The 15295-nt window shown below is 46.8% G+C and overlaps 1 protein-coding gene across 2 annotated transcripts in view; it reads left to right on the top strand.

Annotated features, from left to right (window-relative positions):
* ARNT (aryl hydrocarbon receptor nuclear translocator) overlaps positions 1-15295 on the top strand; it is a 38555-nt gene that overhangs the window by 22931 nt on the left and 329 nt on the right. For both annotated transcript variants that reach the window (XM_077840825.1, XM_077840824.1), the window contains 13 exons: positions 15-80; positions 1323-1408; positions 1961-2037; positions 2740-2874; positions 5746-5820; positions 6682-6833; positions 8739-8849; positions 9401-9476; positions 10051-10174; positions 10872-10971; positions 11643-11793; positions 13598-13757; positions 14400-14548. In XM_077840825.1, coding sequence (XP_077696951.1) covers positions 15-80; positions 1323-1408; positions 1961-2037; positions 2740-2874; positions 5746-5820; positions 6682-6833; positions 8739-8849; positions 9401-9476; positions 10051-10174; positions 10872-10971; positions 11643-11793; positions 13598-13757; positions 14400-14548 — 1462 coding nt within the window. The remainder of the gene's footprint in view (positions 1-14; positions 81-1322; positions 1409-1960; positions 2038-2739; positions 2875-5745; positions 5821-6681; positions 6834-8738; positions 8850-9400; positions 9477-10050; positions 10175-10871; positions 10972-11642; positions 11794-13597; positions 13758-14399; positions 14549-15295) is intronic.

Genomic DNA, 15295 nt, shown 5'->3' with positions numbered 1-15295 from the left:
CTTGACTGGTCCAGGTGTGGCAACAGCTCAGTGGATCCAGTCTCCATGAATAGGCTCAGCTTCATGAGGAACCGATGCAGGTAAACTGCAGGGATCACATTTAAAGATGATATGTATGAGTCTCACACCACACTGAGTAACAAAGTAAAAAAAAAAAAAAAAGTACCTTAGAGCGGTGTGGGATGCGTGGTCCATAACGCATATGTGAGATGGTATAGCACAGCCTATTTGAGTGCTTCAGTACAGAGAGACCTTAGCAATGCCACTTTCCACAAGACTCTGTTAATGTGCAGATTCAAGCTTCAAACCATAATTCTATGCAGTGTATAGATTAAAGCTCCAGCGGTAGAGCACAGGTTGAGATTCTGTTCCCTTAGGCTTTAATATATTTTATATTTTGAAGACCATACTTTTAAAGGACATTAAGGCAGGCTCAGATGTCTTCAGTCCCTGGAAATTACAGCACATGAAATAGCTCATTCAGCATGCATCTGACCTTAAGAACATAAGACCGACCATACTGGGTCAGACCAGTGGTCTGTCTAGCCCAGAGTCCTGTCTTCTGACAGTGGCTGGAGCCAGATGCTCCAGAGAGAATGAATAGGACAGGGCAGATCTTCAGTAATCTATCCCCTGGCATCCAGTCCCAGCTTCCGGCATTCAGAGTCTTAGGCTTGGTCTGCACTACAGAGTTACAGAGTAGCAGCCGTGTTTGTCTGTATTCGTAAAAAGAAAAGGAGTACTAGTGGCACCTTAGAGACTAACCAATTTAGTCACGAAAGCTTATGCTCAAATAAATTGGTTAGTCTCTAAGGTGCCACTAGTACTCCTTTTCTTCTTACTACAGAGTTAGGTCAATATAAGGCAGTTTAGGTTGACGTAACTCTGTGTCTATACTACGACGTCACTCCCGCCGATGTAAGTCACCCACTACCCCAATCTAATACCTCCACCTCCATAAGAAACATAGCACTTAGGGTGATGTAGTTAGGGCAGTGCAGTGTCTGTGTAGACACTGCATTATGTACATCACCTTTTGGCAGTCAGCCCCATGTGTGGCTCACAGCTCGGAACCCCTCACCCCCCCCATGCCCTGGGGCTGACAGCCCGAGCTGTTTGGGACACCCAGCGCATGGGGTTGCATCCCTGACCATCTTGGCTAACAGCCATCGATGGATCTAAATTAGGTGTCATTGGGCATGTAGGCTCAGGGACTGCACTCCCTCCCTGTAGACCCTTCATTTCAGTTATTTAAAGAATCCAAAATGAGTTGAGCCTCTTAAACATATAAAGAATAATCTTAATTGTTTTGTCTTCTCTAGGAGTGGCTTGGGTGCAGTGAAAGATGGGGAGCCCCATTACGTGGTGGTGCACTGCACGGGGTATATAAAAGCCTGGCCCCCAGCGGGTAAGGAATTATGCCAGCTCCTTGAAATATTCAAGTTACCAAATCTGCTCTTAAGCCAGTGTGTGTTACTAGCATGTTCTTGTGTCCCTTCTGTGCATGCACCTCGCTTTCAGACCACCCATGTCTCTAAGCAGGGATGTTTGGAGACACATTTCAAAATCCATAGAGAACTAAGAAGGGTGCCGAACTCTGCTGAATCAGTTCCTATAGGTCTGGGGTTTTATAGAAGGATGGGACATTCCTGGTGGTCGGGCGAGCAGGTCTCGCTTTCAGAACACAGTCCGCTAGAGAATCTGGGGCTGAAACTAGACTCCTTTCCTTTGACTTTCATATAACACTTCGAGTAAGTTGAAAACTGCACAGGCATTGAACGTATTTTTAACCTGTCAGTCCCTTTTGACTAAGAGAAAGTGATTGGCAACAACATAACAGTAAGGCGTGAAATATTGAAATCAGAGCTGCTTCTCTTGCTGCTTCCTCTGTGGGATTAGGGGCTTCTGGTTCGCTTGTCATGCTGTAATTTCTTAAACATTCTCTCATCTTTTGTCTCAGGTGTCTCATTGCCAGACGATGACCCAGATGCTGGCCAGGGGAGCAAATTTTGTCTTGTGGCCATTGGCAGACTACAGGTGAGTAGAAACTTTGTCATTCAGTGGGAATGTGGTGATGCTGAGAATTAAACCACTTTCCTACTTTCTCTCCAAGGTCCTTGACCAGTATATTCTCTCCATACAGCCTGTCTGTGTTCCTTCCCGCTCAACCGTGTCATCTGTGGGTCTAGATAAAGCAAACACAAAAAATCTCTGGAGAATAAAACTGTCCACAGCTCTGGTTTGCAAAGCCTACAGAAACTTAACTATGGATTTCCCACAAGCCCAGCACAGCACTCTGAAACCTGCCAGGTGCATTCTGGGAACTGACATGCCAGCAAGTGCACTGAATGCCCCATCTGGCTTCACAATTCCTACTCTCTATCTCATGCTGGCATTTCAACTCATGGGGGTGTTGTGAGCGTCACTGCCCTTTGGAAATGTGCAAATGGCTGTATAAATATTTAATTAGCCTTTGAATTGGGTATGGATTTACCTGGGCTCAGATGCAGCTTTATTCCACCTTTCTGACATACCTTATTAAACAGGAATGTCTCTATCTGCCACCTGTACCTCTCTAAGCAGCGATGCCTGCTTCATGGTTCAGTGGGAGAAAATTCTGTTCAACCAGGCTAAGCACCTATTGTATATGTTGGCTAGGAGGGCACGCTTGCACTTCTGAGTGGCTTTCTGTAAAGCTGAAACCGAATCTAATGGTGCAAAATCTGTCTTGCTTTTCAGGTCACTAGCTCACCCAACTGCACAGACCTGAACAGCATTTGTCAGCCAACTGAGTTCATCTCCCGACACAACACCGAAAGCATTTTCACTTTCGTAGATCACCGCTGCGTGGGTACAGTTGGCTACCAACCACAGGTGATAAACGGTAGACGCTTCCCAATGTAGAGTGCTGCAATTCAAACCGGCTTCCCCTCCTCCTCGCTCCACATGTCATGGCTTTGGTTGTCTGATAGAACTGAGCTAAAACAAATTAGTGCTTAAGTATTGACCCAGCCATCAATTTCAGCTCCACTAGTTGCTTAGAAAACAGATGAAAGGTGATAAATCTGAGGAGCTGTCCCAGATTGAGGTGTCAATAGAGGGAAGTTTTGAAACGCATCAGTACATTAAACAGTTATAAGTCACCAGGACCAGGTGGTATTCACCCAAGCATTCTAAAGGAGCTAAAATATGAAATTGCAGAACTACTGAGTGTGGTATGTCCCCTATCACTTAAATCAATTTCAGTACCAAACGACTGGAGGATCGCTAATGTGACACCAATTTTTAAAAAAGGCTCCAGGGGTGATCCTGTCAGATACAGGCCGGTAAGACTAATTTCAATACCAGGCAAATTGGCTGAAACTATAGTAAAGAACAGAATTATCGAACACCTAGATAAACACGATTTGTTGGGGAAGAGTCAACACAGCTCTTCTAAAGGGAAATCATGCCTCACCAGTCTACTGGAATTTTTTTGAGGGTGTCAACAAAGATGTGGACAAGGGTGATCCAGTGGGTATAATGTACTTGGACTTTCGGAAAGTCTTTGACAAGGTCCCTTACCAAAGGCTCGTAAGCAAAGTAAGCAGTCATGGGATAAGAGGGAAGGTCCTCTCATGGATCAGTAACAGGTTAAAAGACAGGAAACAATGGTTAGGAATAAATGGTCAGTTTTCAGATTGGAGAGAGGTAAATAGCGGTGTTCCCCAGGAGTCTGTACTGCGATCAGTGGTGTTCAGCATGTTCATAAATGATCTGGAAAAAGGGGTAAACAGGGAGGTGGCAAAGTTTGCAGATGATACAAATTTACTCAAGATAGTTAAGTCCAAAGCAGACTGTGAAGAGTTACAAAGGATCTTACAAAACTGGGTGACTGGGCAACAGAACAGTAGATGAAATTCAGTGTTGATAAATGCAAAATAGTGCATATTGGAAAACATAATCCAACTGTACATACAAAATGGAGTCTAAATTAGCTGTTACCACTCGAGATCTTGGAGTTGTGGATAGTTCTCTGAAAACATCCGCATTGTGTGCAGTGTCAGTTAAAGTGAACAATGTCGGGAACCATTAGGAGAGGGATAGATAATAAGACAGTAAATATCATAATGCCACTCTAAATCCCTGGTGACATAAATATAAAGGGAAGGGTAACCACTTTTCTGTATACAGTGCTATAAAATCCCTCCTGGCCAGAGGCAACATCCTGTAAAGGGTTAAGAAGCTCAGCTAACCTGGCTGGCACCTGACCCAAAGGACCAATAACGGGATAAGATACTTTCAAATCTTGAGGGGGGGACAGGTTTTTGTTTGTGCTCTTTGTTTATGTGGTGTTCTCTCTTGGGACTGAGAGAGGCCAGACAGAAATCCATCTTCTCCAACCCATCCTAATCCAAGTCTCCAATATTGCAACCAGCATAGGTAAGCCAGACAAGGCGGATTAGTTTATCTTTTATTTTATGTGAATTTCCCCTGTGTTAAGAGGGAGGTTTATTCCTGTTTTCTGTAACTTTAAGGTTTTGCCCAGAGGGGGATCCTCTGTGTTTTGAATCTGAATACCCTGTAAAGTATTTTCCATCTTGATTTTACAGAGATGATTTTTCCCTTTCTTTTTTTAATAAAACCCTTCTTTTAAGAACCTGAGTGATTTTTCCATTGCTCCAAGATCCAGGGGTTTGGGTCTTTGATGATTTTGTAACCAATTTTTAACCTAAGCTGGTAAGAATAAGCTTAGGGGGTCTTTCATGCAGGTCCCCACATCTGTACCCTAGAGTTCAGAGTGGGGAAGGAACCCTGACACATGATATGCCCACACCTTGAATGCTGTGTGCAGTTCTGGTCATCCCATCTCAAAAAATATATATTAGAAACGGGAAAACTACAGAGAAGGGCAACAAAAATGATGCCAGGGTGTGGAACAGCTTCTGTATGAGGTGAGATTAAAAAGACTGGGACTGTTCATCTTGAAAAAGAGGCGACCAAAGCGGGATAGGACGGAGGTCTGTAAAATCATGACCGGTGTGGAGGAAGTGAAGAAGGAAGTGTTATTGACCTCTTTGTGTAACACAAGAACTGGGGTCACCCGATGAAATTAATAGGCAGCAGATTTAAAACAAAGGAAGTATTTCTTCACACAACGTGCAGTCAACCTGTGGAACTCATTGCCAGGGGATGTTGTGAAGGCCAAAACTATAACAATTCAAAAGAAGAATTAGGAGGATAGGTCCATCAATGGTTATTAGCCAAGACTGTCAAGGATGCAATCCCATGCTCTGGGTGTCCCTAAGCCTCTGACTGCCAGAGTCTGAGACTACCAGGGGATGGATCCCTCACTAATCTGTTCATTCCCTTTGAAGCATTTGACATTGGCCATTGTCAGAAGACAGGACTCTGGGCTAGATGGAGCATTGGGATGACCCAGCATGGCCATTCTGATGTTCTTGTGTAACACAGATCAGTGGAGGGAGGTGGATCTGGCATATATTTAGAGCAAATTTGATTAAGGCAAGGTCTTTGACTCCACTTTTGAGTTACAAATTAAACATCAGGGTCAACTGCTGTGGTGCTGTTTTGTAAAAGTGCATCAATTCCTAAAATAGGTGGGTGTCCTGATGTTTTTGTCCCAGAGAGTTGTATGTGAGAGTTGTAAGCATTAGTCAAAAGTGGAGCTATTCGAGCAGACCAAAAGCAGGGAGTTTGCTTATTAAGTGCAGACTTTTTTATTCCTTTCCTCTTCAAAATTAGGAACTCTTGGGGAAAGACATTGTGGATTTCTGCCACCCAGAAGACCAGCAGCTTTTGCGAGACAGCTTTCAGCAGGTAATATATTTAGCCACCGTGGCTGCTTACAACTTGATATGCATCCAAGTTGTAAACCAATATTCCTATTGGCCGTCGTTTGTGCAGTGGAACTAAACTGGTTTAGATTTTTATCAAGGCAGGAATCACACCTTACTGGCCTTAAATTTCTCAGTTACTGAGTAGCATACATTTGAATAGATTATTAAACACAGGAGAACTTGCTAACATGCAAAATGAAACTAGGTGGGTTTGTGTGTCTAATTTATTTTTGAATTCCTCCTTTTGCTGCTAGTTGTCTGAGACCAGAGATGTGAGTACAAAGTCTTGACATCAAGGCCATGCTTCAGTGGCTGTGTTCTAACACCAGTTCATCTGCCTTGCCATGCGTAAGGTGTCCAAACTTTAAATGGATGTGGCTTGCTGGCCCTCTTGATGTTGTTACTCTCTCCTCTGAGGGCGCTTGACTTGGCAGGGCAGGAAAGACTCCACTACTGATGATTCTGAAAAGCGGCTCCTCATTCATTTGACCCAATAGTAAGAATTATAAACAGCGGACAATCTTTGGTTGCTGGAGAAATGAACTTTTTTGTTGTTGTTTTCATATATTCCATTGCTGCAAAAAGCATTAATTGAAGGCATAAGAAAATGCTACATTCCACTCCCATATCATCATCCTGGGAAGTCAGACCATTGGAGGAATATTAAGAGTTGAAAAGAATAGAGTAGTTGTATTTTGACGGGGAAGCAAGGTACGATATTATAGCCTTTTGACAAAGAATGCCATAGTCAGCTGCTAGCAGGGTGGGTGTTTGCTTATAAACAACACTGTTCTCAAACGTCTTTTTATCAGGTATTACTGATGGCGTTAAATTTTTCTAGGTGGTGAAGTTAAAAGGCCAGGTTCTGTCAGTCATGTTCCGATTCCGGTCCAAAAACCGTGAATGGCTCTGGATGAGAACCAGCTCCTTTACCTTCCAGAACCCCTACTCAGATGAGATTGAGTACATCATCTGTACCAACACCAACGTTAAGTATGTACATGGCAATGGCTTTCAATCCATGAGCACTTTCAGCGATAGCATATGCACTTTGCCTGATCTAGTGCCTCCCAGTATGACCAGCTACACAGACCGGATGCTTTACGAGCTCGGGTTCTTCCACCATCACCCCCTCTTTCTCCCCCCTCACCCCCCCCAAGCTTCTGTGCTTTCTTAAAAAAATCACTCACTACACTGGGCAGTATCCTGACAGTGGTGTAGTGCGTGCTATGAAATGCTTTTAATATGCATAACATGGAATTCTTTTGGATGCTCAGTTGGGAGTTTAGGGAGCTGTCAAAATTCAGTTGTTTAACTCCTTAACTTGCTGGTGGTGCATGGACTCTTCAGGCTGTTTATCTGCATTTGGAGTGTTAATACTAGGACGGTGTATTTTAATGTAGCACTTGGCTTCCATGGCAGCAGGACGAGGCATGGATAGGTTGGGGCCCGGATTTGCTTGAATGTGAGCAGGAAAATCCTCAGCTGACACTAGAAAGTAAATATTGACTTTGGTGTTGTCTGCTTGCTTCAGTAGCTCATCCTAGAGTCAGGAAAGAATCTCCCCTAATTGTGACACTGCAGTAAAAATTGTGCTCTCTCTGTTACTATCTTCACAACCCACCACCCGTTCCCTTCTTGGCCATCATGGCATGGCAATTCTGTGCCATAGTTGGCTCTCCATTGTGGGTAGTCAAGGGATGCTGCCTCTTCCTAGGGGGAGCACGAGGCTCTTTATACAGGCCTGGCACTTGAGATCCTGAGAGGGAACGTTCGAGTCTGGCAGGCACGTATCTTGTAGTTGCAGAGCTAGTATTAGCCTTAAAGGACATCTGCCCAGCTGGACAAGAGGCAAGCCAGGCCAGCTGAGTTGGATGTTCAGGGTCCCTTCTGGACCTTTCTCAATCACGCTGTACAGTCAGCAGTACACCTTATCCACGCACCAGTAGGAGAAACCCAGTCTAATCAGACTCCCTTAAAAAGATTCAGAGCAATATTAATCCGGTCCCTCTAGGGGCTTCCCTTTGGTTCTAGACCACCAAGGTATGAGCACAGGGTAAGGATCCAAGAATCTGTATTTTAATCATGCCTCTGATATGCACTTAGCTTTTCCTGGCATTAGAGGCATCTCTTTGACTGTATTCTCTCCTCCTCTTATTCAGTCCACATAAATCCATTCCCATTTCCATACTCCAGCTTCCAAATATACCACGCAAGTTCAGACCAGAAAAGCACAGCTGTGCATCAGATAGCATATGGTGCACTCCAGCTGCCTGGCTCTTCGCTAAGTGCACTGTGCTTAGTTTTATTTTTCACAGACCCAAGTACTCTCTGCTGGGCAGAAGCAACAGCGTTTAAAACACATGTTGAGAGATACCAGATTTTTCTACCTTACGGGAAAGCTTGTTAAAGTTGAGTTACATTCCCCTATACAGACTTCACGACTAGACAGAAGCGGAGCCCAGAGGCTGTTTCTAGGGTTTATATTAGGGTTAACAGTGGCCCCTTACTGAGAGCATCCTGCTCGATCCATGATTTATTTACTGACTCAAATGGTAAGTCATGTATGCTTTAGGCCAGACAATCTTGGGAGTGCTGATTATTTGAGATGTATGTAAGACTGGTGAGGCTTCCAGTGTACACAAATTTAATAGCTTTTCTTCCTGCTGCGTATCTTGGGGGGACTAGTGCCCTTTGGATCATAGATGTGTATCCCATTAGATGTCTGATCTAAAGGCCGTTGAAGTTAGAGGATCATTCCATTGACTTCATTGGGCTTGTGCAAAGACGAGGCTCTTGGACCCACGACTGAACCAAAAAAGGCAAATTTTAAAGGACAGTAACTGACATGTGCACCGTTCCTTTTCTCTCTCCCTTTTTTTTTTAAACAACACTAAGGAACTCAAGCCAGGAATCTCGGCCTGCTGTGTCTAACTCGATGCAGCGGCCACAGCAAGGACAGAACGTCAGCCTTCCCCTGGACATGGGCACAGCTCAGCTGGCGTCAAGGTGAATGGATTCTACTGTGCCTTTAACTTTGGTCATCTTCCCTTACCTGGCCACCTTATTTTTATAGGCCTGTCAGTTCTCTCTTCTCACCCCTACTTTGCTCTTTGCCAGAGGAGCAGACACTCTAGGGTTAAATGACTGAGTCAAGAGCTCCAAAATATTTATAACAGCAATTAGCTGACCTAGTTAAGTAGCAAGGCTAATGTTGAACTGGCAATTAATTTTTAAATGAGCGGAAAAGAAGAATAGCTGATCTGCTGGAGTCCAGTGGGCCAGGCAGGAGATTGATTGCTTACAAGAGAGTTGAATGGTTGATGCTGTGAGCCTGTCGCAGAAACTTCCTTTTGCAGGGTGGCGTCTTAATCGGGTCATGCTGGAAAATACTGGGTTTTGATGGGGGTTGAGCGTAGGCAGAATCTCCAGTAACTCTGTTGCAGTCCTCCTTGCTTGTGTAGAGACACTCCAGTTCCTGGCTGCCAGTGGGTCAGGGCTTCGTTAGCTCGGTTGTTTTTAGCAGACCCAGTTCTTATTACATTTACGTTCTACTTTAGGCAGCAGCAGCCACAACAGACTGAGATGGAAGTGGTCCCAGGAAGAGAGAGTCTGTCTGGTTACGACCACTCGCAGGTAAATCAGCAGGGATCTTGATGGTCTTTGTTCTGTGTGTTGTGATCTGTCCCTGACTGTAGATGAAAACTGGCCCATATAGCAGTAACTTGAGAGCACCACGTGGGAGTCTGAGTTGCTGGGTTTCACTGGAGCCCATGTTGTGACTTTCTGAGAAGAGAGAGTTGGGCCTGCCACCTGCCCTGCGTGAGTCGTGCCCTCATCTCTCCATCAGGTGTGCTGGTACAGCCTCTCCTGCAGGGCAGGGCAAAGCTGCTTCCAGAATTCTGAGCCCACTGGTGCTCAGTCCCTCTGCTTGGGGTGCCCATGTCCCCCAAGAACTGCCTCGTGCACCCCCCCATTCTTGAGCTGTTGTCAATACGCTCAGCACCATCAGTCTGGAACAATTCAAGTGGATATTGAGACTGCGCTAAAGCACCTTGCAGACCAAGGTTTATGTAAAAAGCCAGGCAACAAATGCCGTCTGCTCTTTATCATAGACAGTAGGTTCCTAAGTGGCTTCCTCTGTAACCTCAGAGACATCTCTGTTTTGCCTACTGGTTGCTTGTGCTTATATCTCCCTCCTGTGATCCAGGTTGCTGTCCAGCCTGTGACTGCTGCTGGCCCAGAACGCAGCAAACCCCTGGAAAAAGCGGAGGCTCTGTTTAGTCAGGAGAGGGACCCGCGGTTCAGTGAAATCTACTCCAATATCAATACAGGTAGGGATTGTGCTGTGCAGAGGTTGATGAGTTAGCCTGGACGTTCAGTTGACTCTGTTTCTCGAGCTCAGTCCTGGCTCAGTATCATCACCTGTTCTGTTTAAATGAATCTAGTGCTAGGGACAGGTGCTGAAGTGGCAGTGGAGAGGGAAGTCCCTTCTCTTGCAGAACAGGAATGTCTCAGGCACCCCACTCACCCACCAGTCTGCCTCTAAGCTTTTCCCCCTGATTGCTGCCTTCCCACCAGTGCCTGCCTGACTGCAGTCAGCATCTTGGCAATGCTTTGGGGGAGGGCGGCAAGGGCAGTCTTTTGACCTACACCTTGGACCAAGTTTCCCAAGTGTGGGATCTCCTCATAACCCCTTCTGCCTATCCCCAGAGAGCAGATTTGTTTTCTGTGACTCAGAACAGACAACCGTGAACGTCCTAAGCCCCAAAAAGATCTTAAGGCAAAGCTTATTAGAAAATTGAGAGGAAATCAAATTAAATAAGCTGTTATGGAACCATCTGCAGTCTGAGTCTGGGTAATGTCTGTAACAAGACTGTCCCTTATCTAGCCAAGCTGTTTAAGCCAAAGAATCAAACTTGACGTGGAGAGCTCAGGTGTTTAGCTCCCTTGCTAACAGCCTTTGTCTTGGCCTCCCTCCATCAGCATTGCCTTGTCACAGGCTCTAACCTGTTTGCCTTTCTTTCACAGATCAGAGCAAAGCCCTTCCTGCCAGCACAGTGCCGGCCAATCAGCCACTCTTCCCCCAGGGAAACACTTTCACTCCTGCGCGGCCCGCTGAAAGTTTCAGGTGAAGTTGGTGTGCTGGATGGGGTCGGGTTGCTGTGAATTGTATCTTTCTCTTTGTATTCTGTCTATCCAGGCTTAGTTTTCTGGAGGGGCAACAGAAGAAACGAAGGGTGACAGTGCTTTGTGGTGTCTTGCCACTGCTGAAAGATAAGTGGACCGTAATAACCATCCAGAATGAGCACACTCTGTTGCCCTAAAGGGGACTCTCCCATGCACCAGAATTGACTGTTCGTTGCAAGCGCTGGATCATATCACAATGAAATATGCCTGCCGTTCTTAAAATGCAAGTTTAAACCAAACCCCTAGGAAATATTTGCATGTGCCAGGGTGTCCCTAGTACTCAGACACCATTGTCTTTTAGTTCATTGAAACCATTTGGTTCTGCATGTTTGCTTATATTAATTGCCTGCCAGACAGTAGCTAGACACTGATGGAAATATTACTACAAATGGACAGACAGCAGAGGCAGAAGTGCATGCTCTGTCACATCCTCTCCAAGTTTAGGCTAGCCTCTTGTTTTGTAATTGAGGTATCTAAGTTGTGTGGGGACTGTGGATTATCTGCAGATGCGTAGTACCTGTCTGCCTATGCTTGTAATGCCTCGTAAGGCACGTCTAGTGGTAATGGTTAAATCTGGGCTAACTCTTTAAAGCATGTTCTCTTCTATTCTAGGAGCAGTAGCATGGTACCCCCCGTCAACATCATCCAGCAGCAGCCTGCTTCAGCAGGCCAGATTTTAGCTCAGATTTCTCGCCACTCCAGCACCACTCCAGTCACTGCAACCAACTGGGTGTCGGCGACACGACCGTCCTTCACGGCACGGGTAATATTTCCTAGAAGGCCCAGGAGCCTTCTCCCGAGGGATACAGGTTTGCCGCACACACGCGCCCCTCGCTGTCCTGAGAATTGCTCTTTCGTTAGCTGCGTGTAGCAATAAAGTGCTCCGACGGGGTTGCCTTCTGAATAGCAGAGTGATGGAGAAATTTCTCTGGCAAGTGGAGTAGGTTGTATTGGATGCATTCAACAACTCCAGTTTGACAGCGATCGCTGTCTCTTAATACAGGAACTCCCCGCTTAACGTGGTCGCTCTGTTCCTGAAAAATGCGACTTTAAGCGAAACGATGTTAAGTGAATCCAGTTTCCCCATAAGACTTAATGTAAAGGGGGGGGGTGGTTAGGTTCCAGGGAAATTTTTTTCACCAGACAAAAGACTATATATATTTTAAACAAACAATTTAATACTGTACACAGTGATGATGATTGTGAAGCTTGGTTGAGGTGGAGGAGTCAGAGAGTGGGATATTTCCCAGGGAATGCCTTACTGCTAAATGACGAACTAGCAATTGGCTGAGCCCTCAAGGGTTAACTCTCTCACTCTACAAGGCAGCAGGAAAGGAGGGAGGGCAGACAGAGACACACACCCTGTGTGTGTTTGAGAGATGGAGATGTGCATTTCCCCTTTAAGTATGAAGAGGTGTCGGAAGTACACTGCCTTGTTAATTGACTACAGCTGCTGCCTAAGGCAGCAGCTCCCTTGGTCAGTGTGTCCACCCTGCTCTATGGAAGATGGGGTAAGCGGGGTGCAGGAGCAGAGGGGAGGGGGGACACCCTGACATTAGCCCCCCTCTTCTTCCCCTCCCCCCACACAGCAAGCAGGAGTCTTGGGGAGCAGCTCCAAGGCAGAGGGCAGGAGCAGCACATGGCAGTGGGGGGAGCGACAGCTGAACTGCTGGCAATTGATAGCCTGCTGAGCAGCTGCTGCATAGGGAACTTAGGGGAGCGGGGAGCTGATGGGGGGTTACCGGTCCACCCTGGTTCCAACCACCCACCAGCTAGCTCCACCAGGCTGCTCTTCCTGCAAGCAGTGGAGAAAGCAGGAGGCTGCCAAATGATGTTAGAAGGGAGCATTGCACAACTTTAAGTGAGCATGTTCCCTAACTGATCAGCAACGTAACAGTGTTAACCGGGACGACTTTAAGTGAGGGGTTCCTGTAGCTGAAATCCCAGCAGCTGCTTGTGTGAATTGGTCCAGATCCATTTCTAAAGAGTCAAGTGTTCGACCTCCACCCTGAAAACAATTGCTCCATCATTGCACCGAACTGGGGCCCCTCTGGCACAATCAGCAGTAAGAGTAAAGCTCGTCTGGGCAGGAGACAGAACTTCATCGGGGCCGGTCCCAGACGGGAATGAACCCCTGAGGAACGAAGGTCCATCCTAAACCTCCCCCTCATTTTCTGCTCCAAGGGCAAGGTGCTCTTCTGTGACCTGGCCTTTCCTGTTAGATAAATGCATAGCGACAGGTATATTTAAAAAAACCAGAAGAAACCCCCTATTAAACCAAGGCACTTCACTGTACATCCTTCTCCCTTTGGGGAGAGAACAAATATGTGACAGGTGTGTAGTCCTGTTTAATGCATGGCTGGAAGGCGCTCAGGTACTAGAGAGAGTTCCTCCAGGTGCAAGGCTGGGGCAGATTGGCAGGGAGAAGCTTGCAATGCACATGCTGTACCTTCTTCATAGATAGGGAACATCGGTCACCAGAGCTGGGTCAGTCCAGCAACCTGCGCCGTTTTCAGATTAAGAGCAGAGTAAATACAGCGTTTACTTCTCTCTTGTTGCTGTTCTAGCAAGTGGCTTCCCAGACCGCAAAGACTCGGTCTCCTTCATTTGGAATGGGGAGTTTCCAAGGCACCCCTTCCTCTTTCAGCCCAATGTCAACACCTGGTTCTACAGCTTCCCCAGGTGGGGCTGCTTATCCACCCCTCGCCAACCGCAGCACTGGCTTTGGTAAGTGTTGTTCGTGTCACATAGGGAATATAGGTAGGATCTTGCTGGGGAGGTGGGACCAGGATAAAAATCTTCTTTAAAAAGAGGCTTGGATTTGAGCTTCAAGATAGGGGTAGGGCCAAATTTGGGCCGGGTGTAGGCAGATGCATCTCCCCATGTCCTTGGTCTGTTTTTTGTAAAAATGTCATGAATGCTCTACTAGTGTTACTTCTAAACCTGAATTCCAGCCTCTCCTTTCCCCCAGCTGCCCTACTGAACAAGGGATGACTCAAACCAGAGACACTCCATACAGTTGCAGCACTGGGGGGGGGCAGATGGAAGGGACTCCTAAAAATTCAGAGGTTCGTTAGAGTGGGAAGGCACCTCTCAAATCCCATTGTCCTGACCTTGCCAGAAATTCAGTTCAGAGCTGGTTGGACAATATCAGGGATGGATCCTTCATATTATTGCAGGATCAGATTACCCTTGCTGCTACGTGGCTGGGCACTGGAAGTCCTCCCCACGTTGTTTGCCATACTAAGTTGTCCGCCTGAAGCAATGCCATTGACCAGCCAGGTCTTGTATTTACTGACCCTTTAAAGGCACTTGGGTAGAGACTCTTCTGTGGACGCCACTCACTGACCTTGTTCCTCTGTTGAACAGCCACTGAAACCGGGCAGACCCCAGCCCAGTTCCAGACACGGACAGCGGAAGGAGTTGGCATGTGGCCTCAGTGGCCAGGACAACACCTCGGGCGAAGTTCTGGGGAGCAGCACGTCCAGCAGCAGCCGAGCCAGCCTGAGGTCTTCCCAGTAAGATGGCATTTTCGTAACCCATTGAGGGAGGGCTGTAAATCCTGCGGGAACGTATGGGGTCGGTTTACAAAAGCGCAGGAAGTTGGCTAGAGTGCAAGCACCTTGGCCAGCATGATGTGAAAGCTGTAATAAGCTCACATGGGGCTGGATTGCCGGGGAGGAACTGGTCAAGGGATCTGGAGCTGTTCACTTCTATTAGGTAGCTGGTTTGAATCTGGCTGAGTTTGGGATCCCAGCGGGGCCTGTCTTGTTCCAGTGGACAGGAGTCCACTTCACCCAGCACCACCAGAATTGGCTTGAATCATCGGTCTCGGAGATACAAAAGTGGCCGCAGACTGACCTCCCCTCTGAGGCGTTTTGTCCATAAATGAGCTAAGGCCTCCTGGCGGGGTGCTGTGCAGAGCTTGTACCGCTGCCTGGGCTGGGCCTGCTGTGTAGGAGAGAGGGAACAGCTGGGTTTTCAAAACAAAATACAGCCCCATAATGACTGTTCCGCAGGATTCCTCTGCATCGTGCCCTCCACAGGGTCCAGGTGTCCGCTTCAGCCCCCAGGGGCGTGTGGCTACAGTTAGTCACTGATCGTATGAGAAATACAGCTGGTATCTAGACTCTGAAAGGCAGTTGGAATGTGTCTGCAGGAATCTTTAGCTTGTAAGCTCTTTGGGGAAGGGAGTATCTGTTCTGTTTTTTGTACAGCTCCTAGCACAATGGGGCCCTAGTCCATGATGGGGGCTCCAGCTCCTA

Source organism: Eretmochelys imbricata, chromosome 24 (assembly GCF_965152235.1).
Source record: "Eretmochelys imbricata isolate rEreImb1 chromosome 24, rEreImb1.hap1, whole genome shotgun sequence".
NCBI classification, from domain to species: domain Eukaryota; kingdom Metazoa; phylum Chordata; order Testudines; family Cheloniidae; genus Eretmochelys; species Eretmochelys imbricata.
Note: the sequence above shows the minus strand (reverse complement) of the source record. Positions and strands in the feature narration are given on the sequence as shown.